Consider the following 14,372-nt stretch of genomic DNA (forward strand, 5'->3'; position numbering starts at 1 on the left):
GTGGAAATGTGCTCTCAAACATTCCACTCCATCTGTCGAAGGAGCAGTGCTCCGAAAGCTTATGGTATTTGCTACCAAGTAAACCTGTTGGACTTTAACCTGGTGTTGTGAGACTTCTTACTGTATCTGATCGAAGACAGAGGGTGGTGGTGGATGGAAAATTTTCGGATTGGAGGCAGGTTGCTAGCGGAGTGCCACAGGGATCAGTGCTTGGTCCTCTGCTCTTTGTGATTTTTATTAATGACTTAGAGGAGGGGACTGAAGGGTGGATCAGTAAATTTGCTGATGACACCAAGATTGGTGGAGTAGTGGATGAGGTGGAGGGCTGTTGTAGGCTGCAAAGAGACATAGATAGGATGCAAAGCTGGGCTGAAAAATGGCAAATGGAGTTTAACCCTGATAAATGTGAGGTGATTCATTTTGGTAGGACTAATTTAAATGTGGATTACAGGGTCAAAGGTAGGGTTCTGAAGACTGTGGAGGAACAGAGAGATCTTGGGGTCCATATCCACAGATCTCTAAAGGTTGCCACTCAAGTGGACAGAGCTGTGAAGAAGGCCTATAGTGTGTAGGCTTTTATTAACAGGGGGTTGGAGTTTACGAGCCATGGGGTTATGCTGCAACTGTACAGAACCTTGGTGAGACCACATTTGGAATATTGTGTGCAGTTCTGGTCACCTCACTATAAGAAGGATGTGGAAGCGCTGGAAAGAGTGCAGAGGAGATTTACCAGGATGCTGCCTGGTTTGGAGGGTAGGTCTTATGAGGAAAGGTTGAGGGTGCTCGGGCTGTTCTCTCTGGAGCGGAGGAGGCTGAGGGGAGACTTAATAGAGGTTTATAAACTGATGAAGGGGATAGATAGAGTGAACGTTCAAAGACTATTTCCTCAGGTGGATGGAGCTATTACAAGGGGGCATAACTATAGGGTTCATGGGGGTGGGAGATATAGGAAGGATATCAGAGGTAGGTTCTTTACGCAGAGAGTGGTTGGGGTGTGGAATGGAACATTTAAGCGGTTATTGGATAGGCACATGGAGCACACCATGATGATAGGGAGTGGGATAGCTTGATCTTGGTTTCAGATAAAGCTCAGCACAACATCGTGGGCCGAAGGGCCTGTTCTGTGCTGTACTGTTCTGTGTTCTATGTTCTAACTCTTCAGAAGCTCATGTGTCTGTAAGGTGTTGCTGGGGTAAAGAAATAGTGTGAATCTGAGTCATCTTCTTGTGTTTGTATTGAGATCTTTCCAACACATTTATGTCTGGTGTAATATGGCTAATTTTTCTTGTTTAATTAATACTTTATTCTTTGTGTGATGAGTTCACGAGTAGACTCCTGTGAATTTGTTCAGTAACTTTCCTCCATGGCTTATCTAAAAAAAGTTAGGATCTCTCACACCAGGTTTCACTCTGGAATCTGACGTCCAGTTTGAACATCAGCTGGGATTGTCACAGTCAGACAGCGAGAACTAAATACTTCAGAAAGCCAAAAGGAGTATAGATTGAGAAGGTGTGAAATCAAAAAAAGGAAATTAGAAAAGCAAATTGGGGCAAGAATCAATATTGGCAAATAAAATCAAGGAGAACCCAAAGATATTTTATTAATACATGAAGAGTAAGAGGATAACTAAGGTAGGACCTATAAAAGACCAAATAGGTGGAGGATGTGGGTATGGTGCTTAATGAATACTTTGCATCTGTCTTCACAAAAGAAGGGGACAATGCAGACATTGTATATTCAGAGGAATGTGAAGTATTGGATGTGATAAACATAGGGAGAGAAGAAGTATGAAGGGCATTAACATTCTCGAAAGTAGATAAATCATGAGAGCCGGATGAAATGTACCACAACTTGAGTACTGTGTGGTGTTAAAATAAGGTAAGAAGTTTAACAACACCAGGTTAAAGTCCAACAGGTTTATTTGGTAGCAAAAGCCACACAAGCTTTCGGAGCTCCAAGCCCCTTCTTCAGGTGAGTGGGAATTCTGTTCACAAACAGAGCATATAAAGACACAAACTCAATTTACATGAATAATGGTTGGAATGCGAATACTTACAACTAATCAAGTCTTTAAGAAACAAAACAATGTGAGTGGAGAGAGCATCAAGACAGGCTAAAAAGATGTGTATTGTTTGCAGACAAGACAGCCAGTGAAACTCTGCAGGTCTAGGCAACTGTGGGGGTTACAAATAGTGTGACATGAACCCAATATCCCGGTTGAGGCCGTCCTCGTGTGTGCGGAACTTGGCTATCAGTTTCTGCTCAGCGACTCTGCGCTGTCGTGTGTCGCGAAGGCCGCCTTGGAGAACGCTTACCCGAATATCAGAGGCCGAATGCCCGTGACCGCTGAAGTGCTCCCCAACAGGAAGAGAACAGTCTTGCCTGGTGATTGTCGAGCGGTGTTCATTCATCCGTTGTCGCAGCGTCTGCATAGTTTCCCCAATGTACCATGCCTCGGGACATCCTTTCTTGCAGCGTATCAGGTAGACAACGTTGGCCGAATTGCAAGAGTATGTACCGTGTACCTGGTGGATGGTGTTCTCACGTGAGATGATGGCATCTGTGTCGATGATCCGGCACGTCTTGCAGAGGTTGCTGTGGCAGGGTTGTGTGGTGTCATGGTCACTGTTCTCCATGACACCACACAACCCTGCCACAGCAACCTCTGCAAGACGTGCCGGATCATCGACATAGATGCCATCATCTCACGTGAGAACACCATCCACCAGGTACACGGTACACACTCTTGCAATTCGGCCAACGTTGTCTACCTGATACGCTGCAAGAAAGATGTCCCGAGGCATGGTACATTGGGGAAACTATGCAGACGCTGCGACAACGGATGAATGAACACCGCTCGACAATCACCAGGCAAGACTGTTCTCTTCCTGTTGGGGAGCACTTCAGCGGTCACGGGCATTCGGCCTCTGATATTCGGGTAAGCGTTCTCCAAGGCGGCCTTCGCGACACACGACAGCACAGAGTCGCTGAGCAGAAACTGATAGCCAAGTTCCGCACACACGAGGACGGCCTCAACCGGGATATTGGGTTCATGTCACACTATTTGTAACCCCCACAGTTGCCTAGACCTGCAGAGTTTCACTGGCTGTCTTGTCTGGAGACAATATACATCTTTTTAGTCTGTCTTGATGCTCTCTCCACTCACATTGTTTTGTTTCTTAAAGACTTGATTAGTTGTAAGTATTCGCATTCCAACCATTATTCATGTAAATTGAGTTTGTGTCTTTATATGCTCTGTTTGTGAACAGAATTCCCATTCACCTGAAGAAGGGGCTTGGAGCTCCGAAAGCTTGTGTGGCTTTTGCTACCAAATAAACCTGTTGGACTTTAACCTGGTGTTGTTAAACGTCTTACTGTGTTTACCCCAGTCAACGCCGGCATCTCCACATCGTGTTAAAATAAGTCAGGAAGGAAATTGTGGAGGGTCTGACCATTATTTTCCAATCCTCATTGGATACAAATGAGGTGCCGGAGGTTTGGAGAACTGCTAATGTTGCACCTTTGCTTAATAAGGGAGTGAGAGATAGACCAAATAATTACAAGCCAGTCTGTCTGACCTTGGTAGTGGACGAATTATTGGAATCAATTCTGAGGGACAGGATAAACCGTCACTCAGAAAGGCATGGATTAATCAAGGACAGTCTGCATGGACTTGTTAAGATAAGGTTGTGTCTGACTAATTTGGTTGAATTTTTTGAGGAAGTAACAAGAGGATTGATGAGGTTAGTGCAGTTGATGCAGTTTACGTCAATTTTAGCAAGGCTTTTGACCAATGTCCCACGTGGCAGACTGGTTAAAGAAATAAAATCCATGGGATCCTGGGAAATGCAGCAAGCTGGATACAAAATTGGCTCGGTGGAGGAACCAAAGGATAATTGGTGATGAATGTTTTTGTCACTGGGAGGCTGTTTCCAATGGGTTCCGTAGGACTCAGCACTGGGTCTCCTGCTTTTCATGGGAAATATTAATGATTTAGAGATAAATGTCAGGGGAATGATTAATACATTTGCAGATGACACAAAATTGGCTGCATGGTTGACAGCGAGGAGGATTGTTGTAGATTACAGGAAGATAGCAATGGGCTGGTCGGGTGGGCAGAAAAGTGGCAAATGGAATTCAACCCAGAACAGTGTGAGGTGATGCATCCAAAGACATGCAAGTTAGATGGATTGACCATGCTAAATTGTCCTTTTGTGTCCAAAGTTATGTAGGTAAGGGGATTTGCGGGGCAAATACTTTAGGTTACTGGAATAGGTTCTGGATGGGATGCTCTGTCAGAGAGTCGGTGCAGACTCGATAGGCTGAATGGCCTTATGTGAGATATTAATTCTTGGGATAGCTGAGAATTTCAAGTGCTCAAAATAACAGTTCTGGAAAGTCAGGGCCTGAAGACAAGACAGAGGTATTTGAAATCTGCTTCGACAACATAAAGTTTCAGTTCAAATATGGAAAGGGTCCCTCACACAGGCGTGTGTTATTTTTAAAAAGTAATTATCAAAACAAAATTTCCACTACGAGGATAAATGAAGACAATTCTTCAAATTCGGGGACAGAAATCTCACTGGCAGCAGTTTGCAGAAGTTGTGCACAGGATCTGTCTGGATGGATTTCTGCTGTTCTGATGATGAAAGGAGGGGAAATGCAGAGGGAAAGTGGGGGGAACGTTTGTTCGGGGCGGAACCAGTCACTGTGGCTGTTGGAGCGGGGCCGGAAGCTGATGGAGTACGGAACGGAAGCAGGCATTGAGGGGTGATGGAGGCTGTGGGCAGGTAACCGGAGCCGCAGGTTTAATGGCGTGAAGAGCGGATATCTTTGTGGATCAGAGTATCAGATGGTGTTCTGTTGCGCAGATGTGTCAGTGAGGATGTAGCTGGTAAATCCAGGGTGCATTTTGGCAAAGAGTCCATATCGCTGGGCTGGCGTCAGGCAACATGATGGCCAAAGATCATTGTGGAAGGGCCCAATTAGTTTAGTTTTTTCTGAGGAAAGGGAAAGTTACCACTTCTTTCGTCCACTGCCGTCCCCGGTCTGTGTAGAGTCGTAGAGATTTATAGCATGGAAACAGGCCCTCCGGCCCAACTTGTCCATGCTGCCCTTTTTTTTCAAACCCCTAAACTAATCCCAATTGCCCGCATTTGGCCCATATCCCTCTATACCCATCTTACCCATGTAACTGTCTTTTTAAAAGATAAAATTGTACCCGCCTCTACTACTACTTCTGGCAGCTTGTTCCAGACATTCACCACCCTGTGTGTGAAAAAATTGCAGTAAGAAGTTTTAACAACACCAGGTCCTGAACACTCATCGGAAGAAGGAGCTTAAGGCTCCGAAAGCTTGTGGCTTTTGCTACCAAATAAACCTGTTGGACTTTAACCTGGTGTTGTTAAACTTCTTACTGTGTTTACCCCAGTCCAACGCCGGCATCTCCACATAATGAAAAAATTGCCCCTTTGGACACTTTTATATCTCTCCCCTCTCATCTTAAACCTATGCCCTCTAGTTTTAGACTCCCCTCCCTTTGGGAAAAGATATCGACTATCTAGCTGATCTGTGCCCCTCATTATTTTGTAGACCTCTATAAGATCACCCCTCAGCCTTCGACGCTCCAGAGAAAAAAAGTCCCAGTCTATCCAGCCTCTCCTTATAACTCAAACCATCAAGTCTCGGTAGCATCCACGTAAATCTTTTCTGCACTCTTTCTAGTTTAATAATATCCTTACTAGTTTAATAATATCCTGTGTGTGACTCCCCTTCAGAGAAAGCGCTGAAACCTCTCGACACTGAACATTGAAAGATTTCTTACCCTGGCTGCCTCAAAAAGCTTAACTATGCTTTGGTTTTGTTGGCTTTTTTTCTGATGTTCAGCCTTCACCAGGAATTTGGATGCTGGTGAGCTGGAGTGTAGAATAGCAATGTAACTCGATGCTACTCTGTTCAGTCTAGATAAGTATTACTTTCTAATGTATAAGGTTGGATTTATTATGCACTCTCCAAGAATTTGCAACCAGTGTGAGGTAGCTTTCTTGAGCTGGTCTTATTCCTTGGTCAAAAGTGGTCTTTTTTTTTTGTGCCCATTTTGCTTGGATATTTATCGAAGAACGTTTTTGTGTTGATGTCCAAATGTCTGTACAATGTAGCTTTGTCTTTTACTTGATTGTAGTGGGGGAATGATTAGATTGTTCATGTGCTGCAGGTCTATGTATTTGCTATGTATTGTTCAGTGTCCATGTACAGTCTTGATAAATTAATTGTTTTATTATCTTGTTCCAGTTGTTGACGAGCTATGTTATGATGCCTTCCCGTAACAACGCTGCTGCTGGGGGTTCCAGCAGCAAAGTGAAATACTCAAAACTTGCAGACAGTGATGAGGGTTATATCGATCTGCAGGTTAGTTCCTGACAATTACACTAAGTGTATGCAGCATATAGAAGTAATCATAAGTTCCTAGTTCATTTCATCTGGTAACTAGTTAAACAATTTTTTCACACTCTATGGTCATTGGCCAAGGCTTTAGTTGTCATTCTGACTCCTGCTTTACATTGAGGTAGTTGACCTTGACCAGAGCCACCATTAGCCTTTGCAATGTAGGTTTAAGTAAGAATCCGTTTTGGTGCTACCTTGTTGCACAGTGCATCCTATTCTCGGTGAACATCAGATCTAAGGAGGATTTATAGTGTTTGTGAGGGGCTTGACAGTTAAATAACCTGCCCACACTCAACTGGGCTTGGTGACGAAGAATGAAAATTTAAATGAGGTCCAGGAGCTGAACCCCAGCAACAGTTAATATGTTCATATGAGGAGGGGGTATACCATGTATTCAGAGAGGGAAAGAAGATTATAAAGGCAGAAATTAGGCAGCAGGTGAAAGAAAGGCTTACATTTATCTCGTACCTTTCACAACCTTACGATGGATCCAAGCTACAACCAGTCAAGTAATTCTGAAGAGCAGTCATAAATATTAATTACGTTTTGGAAAATTTGTGGTTTATTTTTATTCAGTTGTGGGACATGGATGTTGTTGGCTGGCCAACATTTATTGCCCACCCAAACAATTTACATTTATGTGGTGCCTTTCTGATAATAAACCATGTAAGGTTATCAAATAATTTTCCTTTACCTGCAGTTTAAGAAACTTCCGACGAAAATTCCATATAAGGCAATTGCACTTGCAACCATCTTGTTTCTGATTGGCTCGTTGTTGATTACCATTGGTGCTCTCCTGTTGACTGGATACATCAACAGTTCGGTAAGTTGCACACTGCTCCACAGTCTCGGTTTTCAACTCTGTTCCCATTGAGAGAGACCGAATACTATACTTAGATGTTACAGTTCCTTTAAAGATAACTCTATTCTGTCTTAACTTCATGCACCTTTACTATTGCATCTCTGCAACAAGTTCCCTTTCCGAATCGTGTCTGGGATAAAATTGCTGGATTCAGGACAGTTCTGGCCTTCAAGCGTATGCCCATTGGGAGCTGGATTATGACAGTCTAAATTTAGTTCATATAGGCTCTTTAAAGCAAGCAGAGGGAGACTTTCACTGCCATCAGCGTAGTCTGGATTTCGTATCGCATCCAGTCAATTAAAAGGCCACCATCTACCTCAGTGGACAGTTATCTGTGCAAATCCTCTGTTTTACTGGACCAAGTATCTTACTTTTACAAAAGAAAACTAGTTATTCCATTTCTCTTTTCTCTTCCAGTACAGTGATACAACCTGGCCGGTGCTGATCATCGGGATCCTGGTTTTTCTTCCCGGCTTTTACCATCTCCGGATTGCGTATTACGCCTCAAGAGGATACAGAGGCTACTCCTATGACGACATCCCAGACTTTGATGACTGAAAACTGTTCTCTTCCTTTGGCTGATTGCTGCATGCAGTCTGCTCCGAGGCTGTCTGTGATGGACAGAAAAAGAGAACTCACATTCCTAAAGGCTAGATTGAACCAAATGGAATTCCAGCTCTATGACAATACTGCGGTTAATAAGGGTTAGCTTCACTCCCCTGCCAATCCCATATATATTTGCGACCTTCTGACTGATTTGGATATTTCCAAATACAAGTGTTGAAGTGTTTTCAAAGTACTTCTCCCTTTCTGCTAAAATCAGTTGACACAAATATGGCTATTATGAGCTGGTGTGTTTCCTTTGCACCAGGCGAGCTCGCAACCAGAATCAAGTTTTCGCAGCACCAAGACTCCCGGATCACTCCCAATCAGTGAGAGCAAAGCACGGAAATCCAAAATTTAGTTTTCCTCATTTTGGAGACACATATTGAAACTATCCAACCGTATTTTTATTAACTGTTTCAAATAAATGAGATGGAGTACTTATACTAAGTGTTTTCTTGGGCTGTCATGTACTAAGGAATAGGTTATGTTTGAGCCTGATCAGGTGTTTTCTTTTGTAGTTAAGCCTCTGCGTTATGTTCCACTGAATTGCATTTTAAGCACCCTCATTATGAAAGGGAGGTCTGTCATTGACATTACAAAACTTTGCAGGAATTTTCCAGTTTTGTTTCTAGGATTTCAGTAGTGAGATGATTGTTGGCTGAAATTTTTGTACTGTGTCCACTTGAAGTATGAAAGACCCTTCCAAACCTGAGATGTGTCGGGACAGTGAAGTGCTGGTGGATGCACACAAAATATTTTGCACAGCATAGAAGTGTGTCGACTCAGTGAACTTTTCTATTTTGTCTTCATCCTGAATTTCCAGTTTTCTGGGCTTGAAAGGCAGATAATGGGATAATGTGTTATATTTACACAAAGCTTCAAAATCAGTTGGGGAAAATGAATTGAAACGGGTCCTGCTTCATTGGTAGCCCATTCACTCGGGTCTCAGGCTGATTTACATGCAAATGCTGTGATGGATTTTATTTTGTGATTTGAAAAGTGTAAGTATGATAAACTTCACATATAAGCCTTGGATGCCTTAAAATCAAGTGACGTTGCAATATAGGCCTGTAAATTTCATTTGAGGTTTTCCGTTCAAGCAGTCTTCATGTTGCAAAACAAAATCCCTTCAATGTCAGTCTGTAATTGGATTGGGTCTTCTGTTGACCTGCCCTCCCCCATTCCTGGTTTGACTTGTTGGTTTCACACTTACTGCAAACTCATATTTGCTACTAACAATCTATCGGATAGAGGAATCAAGTCCGTATGTACCAGGATGTTGAAATGCCTAGGGTCATCCTAGCTGCCTGTCTGCACTTAGACTTAAGATAGCAGATAGAACATGAACACTGGTGGGAACCGGCTAGCTTTTACGCCCACAGTCTTTCTGCCAGAGACTGGTCCCAAAGCTTTCTTGGGTTTTGCATAATGTGGGCACTGGTGTCAACCCTTTTATCCTGCAGATCTTCCGCTAACTGCCATTTGTGGCAGCGCTTTCGCATGAAAGGATACAAAAGTTGAACATGTTTGTGTTCAGTTTGGAATTGAGCTTGGCTACCATTTTCCTTCTGTCGAAGAAGAATGTCAGCAGGTGATATTATTCAAGGCAGAGATAGACAGGCTTCTGATAGATAAGGGAGTCAAGGATTATGGGGAGAAGAAGATAAAGTGGAGTTGACACCACAGCCAGATCAGTCATGATCTTATTGAATGGTGGAGCTCAAAGGACTGAATGTGGCCTCCTGTGTGTAAGTTCCTAGTAAGAAGTCTCACAACACCAGGTTAAAGTCCAACAGGTTTATTTGGTAGCAAATACCATAAGCTTTCGGAGCGCTGCTCATTCGTCAGATGGAGTGGTTATCTGTTCTCAAACAGTGCAAACAGACACAGAAATCAAATTACAGAATACTGATTAGAATGCAAATCTCTACAGCCAGCCAGGTCATAAATGTACAGACAATGTGGGTGGAGGGAGCATTCAACACAGGTTAAAGAGTTGTGTATTGTCCTGTAAGTTCCTATACAAGGTGGGGCTTATTCTGTTGCAAGATGACGTTTCTTGATGAGGAACAATGCACAGAAGTAGACTAGGGACAGTCTGAAGTGATGCATTTCTTGTTTGATTTGTCACTGATCCCTTTGTTCACTCTTACTTTCTCTCCCTATGTTTAACATCTCAATTGAAATTACCCAATCAACAGAGGTGGATCAGCCTCCTGGTGCTGCTGTGGTAATCCTATTGAATGATGATCAGTTTCTTCTCTATATTTTAATCTATTAAACAGTGCAGTATTGAGCATGATCAGTGATGCTGATTTGAAGGGATTTTCTGTAAAAGGATTTGTTGGCATTGGGCAAAAAATATTATTTTAGTTGTTTTACATTGTGCGAGCAGTGCATGATGCACTAAATAAAATATTAAATGTCTGACTGATATATTATGTGTATGATTTGTTTTCCTTCAATTATCTTCTCTCCTTTTCTGAAGGTGAGGATTCTTGCTAGCGTCAGTTCCATCAGCATCCTCCAGTACGTGGCTGCTCTTCGTGTGAGTCTAGATGTTGAGTATTAACAGGTTATTCCACTGAGGGGTCAGGGAGGGGTTGGGTGTCTAACAGCTGATTCATACTAAGTTGACACATGAATGTTTTTGCCCAGGAGCAAGGATGGAAATTCTAGCTGATCAGGGTTTTCCCTCACGTGGGACAAAGGAAACTGATAGTTGTAATATCGTTGCCACTCAAATTTCAATCAACAAACTCCAAATAGATCAGAGATGAACAAACCAGGAATCATATATATAACAGGTTATACCTGTCAGGGAAGATTGAATAGACTCAGGCTCTTTTCTCTGTCGAAGAGAAGAATCAAGGTTGATCGGATGTATGTCAATAAAATTATGAAAAGCCTTGGCAGATTGGACTGAAAGAAGCTGATTGTACATAGCTGGCATGACCAAAGCTCAGGGCCACAAATATAAGACAGTCATAAATAAATCCAACCTGGAATGCAGGAGAAGAAAATACCCAGACAGTGGTTAGAATGTGGAACTTGCAACCACAGGAAGTGGTTGATGTGAATAGTATTGATGTGTTTCAGGGGAAGTGAGACAAACACAAGATGGAGAAAGGAATAGAAGAATGTGCTCTTAGACTAGAGGAAATAGCTGTCTTAAGAACTAATGCCTGATTTTTTTGTGTTATACCGTGTCCTCCCTATCTATTTCTGAAGAAGCTCATTTGTGTGGCGGTATAGCTCCATGTACACTGATGTACCATGACTACCTCATTCAAGTGACCATACTTTGCATGCGAGCATATCAAAATTGTTCTTTGGTAGATAACCAACCTGTATTCGCCAGCACGTTTAGATGTAATTCTATTTCCATTCAATATCCATTCACTTAGCGGAAGTGGCTGAATTGTGGAATCCCTCAGCTAATTTTCCTTCCCCCTGCCCCCACTGATCCTGAGCTCAGGGGCACTAAAGTAGATCTGACACTCCTCACTGAAACAGCACCTTTTATGTGTGTATAGATACATGTTAAAGGCACTCCATATCATAAGTGTTTATATAATATGGAGCACATTTAATATAGTAAGATGTTTCAGAGTTTCCCATAAACATTACCAGACAAATTTGATCCCAAACTGCATGAACAGGCCTCTCAGTGCGGCCAAGCACTCGAGTACTACTAAGTGCTGGGAATTGGGTGAATGAGGGAATCCTAACCTCTTTGCTAAAACTAATTTGGTTTGTATTTAGCATCTAACTGAAATTTACTGTTTAAATTATAAACTTCACTCACCCATTTACAAGTTCATCACTGGACAGCAGTTGAAGTTATTTAAACAAGGAATCTGGCTTAAAATGTTTTTTATGTACTTGGAGCTTAGCTAACTCTTCAATTTCAGAGCATATAAATTAGGCCTCTCTGTGCGACTTGAACAAGAGTGCTGGGTGACTGAGGGATATCAGTGAAGAGGGAAAGAGGTGCTCCTTTGCTTTTCTGACATCTTCACCCAATAGGAACTGATTCTTACTCCAGTTCTTGGGAAGAATCTACTTGGTTGGTGAGTATCTGGTAAGTGGTTATGGTTTATTCTATTCCTGAAGTTTAAAATATACAAACAGTGGGATGGTGAATAAAGTATAAAAGGAAAGTAATTGAATAAAATAGTTAATTAAAACACAATGAGGATGGTAGGACAGGTGATGTATCATGGCTGCAGCATGTGGGAGGCCTGAATGCCAGTGTGATGCTGGTCTGTTTGTGGCTCAAGGAGCTTTGGCTCAGAGTCATTGAGCTAGATATCAATCTGCAGATGCTGTGGTGCAGAGGGTTGGGGCAAGTTACCTGGCCTCCTTGTATCAGGAGGCAGTTGCACCTCTTTTGATTGGTCAGCGGCCAGAGAAAGGAGGGTGTGACTGCGAATGAGGTAGGTAAGCGCATCCAGATGGCACAAGGGCAGGAGCCTCAACCTTTGCAATTGATCAATAAGTCTGAGGTTCTTTTAGCTTGTTTGGTTGAGAATGGGGGCTGAAGGGTGGATGAGCTGACTGGCCATGGCACCATGGTAGAGGAAGCCATTCAAGTGTAGGGGAGTGTCGTGCTAGTAGGGGACAGTATAGCGAGGAGGATTAACAGTTCCCTGCAGCAAAGCGTGAAGTCCAGAAGGGTATGTTGCCTGCTGGGAGGTGCCAGGAGTCAGGACATTGAGCCAAGGTTGGAGAGGAGCTTGCAGTGGGAGGGAGAGGGGAAGGATCCAATTGTCATGTTCCATTTCGGTACCAACGACATAGGGACAAGGCAGGACAAGGAAAGACATTCTGCATAGTCAGTATAAGGAGCTTGGCACCAACTTTAGAAGAAGAACCCCAAAGGTAATAATCTCTTGATTATTACTTGAGCCATGTGCAAATTGGCGAGTAAGATTAGAGAAGTTAATGTGCAGCTCAAAGACTGGTGTGATAGAGGTGGGTTCCGGCTTGTGTGGCACTGGCACTAATAGGAAAAGTGGGGCATGTACTGTTGAGATGGTCTACACTTCAACTGTGCTGGGGCCACTGTTCCAGCAAATCACATAATTAGGGAAATAGAGAGGATTTTAAACTAAATAGCAGGGGACAAGAGACTTTCGGGATCTTCCCAAATTTGGGAAGATATAGTAAATCAAAGAGTAAAGACAAGGCAAGAGAGAAAATTACTAATGTAGGAAATGATAAGCAGACTGACAGAAAGGGTTAGAAGATAAGGCTAGAGATTTTAAAAATGACAAGGCAAAACTAAAGGCTCTGTATTTAACATACATAGCATTCAAAATAAAACAGATGAACTGATGGCAATAAATAAATACAATCTGACAGTCATTACAGAGACATGGTTGCAGGATGACATAGAATGGTACTTGAATATTAAAGAGTATGTGACATTTAGGAAGGACTGGAAGCTAGGCAAAGATGAAGAGGGTGGCTCTGTTAATTAATAATTAGCATACTCGAGAGGAACAACCTAAGTTCAGGAATCCAGGATGAAGAAGCGGTTTGGGTAGAGATGAGGGTGGCATGGTGGCACAGTGGTTAGCACTGCTGCCTCACAGCGCCAGGGACCCGAGTTTGATTCCCGGCTTGGGTCTCTGTCTATGTGGAGTTTGCACATTCTCCCTGTGTCTGCGTGGGTTTCCTCCGGGTGCTCCGGTTCCGTCTCACATTCTAAAGGATGTGCTGGTTAGCTGCATTGACCCGAACAGGCGCCGGACTGTGACAACGAGGGGAATTTCACAGTAACTTCATTGCAGTGTTAATGTGAGCCTTACTTGTGACTAATAAATCAACTTTACTTAGAGATGAGAAATGATAAAGGCCATTTGTGGGAGTGGTGTTGTACAGGCCCCCTAACAATACCCACATGATAGGACGGAGTATACAGAAAGAAATAATGGGAGCTCATCAGAAAGATATTGCAATAGTCATGAGGGATTTTAAACTCCTTATAGACAGGAGAAATCAAATGGGCGCATGTAGCCTCGGTGAGTTCCTGGAATATTTTTGGGATAGTTTCTTATTCTGGAGCCAGCCATAGAGCAGGTTTTATGCGACCTGGTATTGTGAGATAGGATTAATTAATGATTTCATAATTAAGATGGTCGAGGTAGTAGCAATCAGAATATAATTTAATTTTACATTTGAGGATCTAATACTAGTATTTTAAACTCAAATAATGGCAATTATGGGAACATGGAAGTAAGTTTGCTGATTTGGTTCAGAGAGGTCAGTGGCACTCATTTATGACGAGATTTCACAATAGATGCATTCAACCAAGAAAGAAAACTTCCAAGGGGTGAACCCACCAATCTTGGTTAACTGAAAAATTTAAAGGTCGTGTCCAACTTAAAGAAAAGCATATAATTGTGCAAGGATGGGTGGCACTTTGGCCAGAATATAAAAAAACAGCCAGAAT

At 42.7% G+C, this 14,372-nt stretch overlaps 1 protein-coding gene across 3 annotated transcripts; it reads left to right on the plus strand.

Moving 5' to 3' along the window:
* The first annotated feature begins 4,707 nt into the window (after positions 1 to 4,707).
* tmem230b (transmembrane protein 230b) lies at positions 4,708 to 10,348 on the plus strand. Of its 3 annotated transcripts, none has more exons than XM_078239527.1 (4): positions 4,708 to 4,790; positions 6,292 to 6,408; positions 7,145 to 7,267; positions 7,724 to 10,348. In XM_078239527.1, the coding sequence occupies exons 2-4, from the start codon at positions 6,310 to 6,312 to the stop codon at positions 7,862 to 7,864; spliced, it is 363 nt and encodes a 120-aa protein (XP_078095653.1). In that variant the 5' UTR covers positions 4,708 to 4,790; positions 6,292 to 6,309; the 3' UTR covers positions 7,865 to 10,348. The 3 variants fall into 3 exon arrangements, with proteins under 3 accessions (XP_078095653.1, XP_078095654.1, XP_078095652.1); XM_078239528.1 differs by having other exon boundaries at positions 4,751 to 4,894; XM_078239526.1 differs by lacking the exon at positions 4,708 to 4,790 and having other exon boundaries at positions 6,298 to 6,402; positions 7,139 to 7,267.
* The last annotated feature ends 4,024 nt before the right edge of the window (positions 10,349 to 14,372 follow it).

The sequence above is a fragment of the Mustelus asterias genome, chromosome 22, assembly GCF_964213995.1.
Source record: "Mustelus asterias chromosome 22, sMusAst1.hap1.1, whole genome shotgun sequence".
NCBI classification, from domain to species: Eukaryota; Metazoa; Chordata; class Chondrichthyes; order Carcharhiniformes; family Triakidae; genus Mustelus; species Mustelus asterias.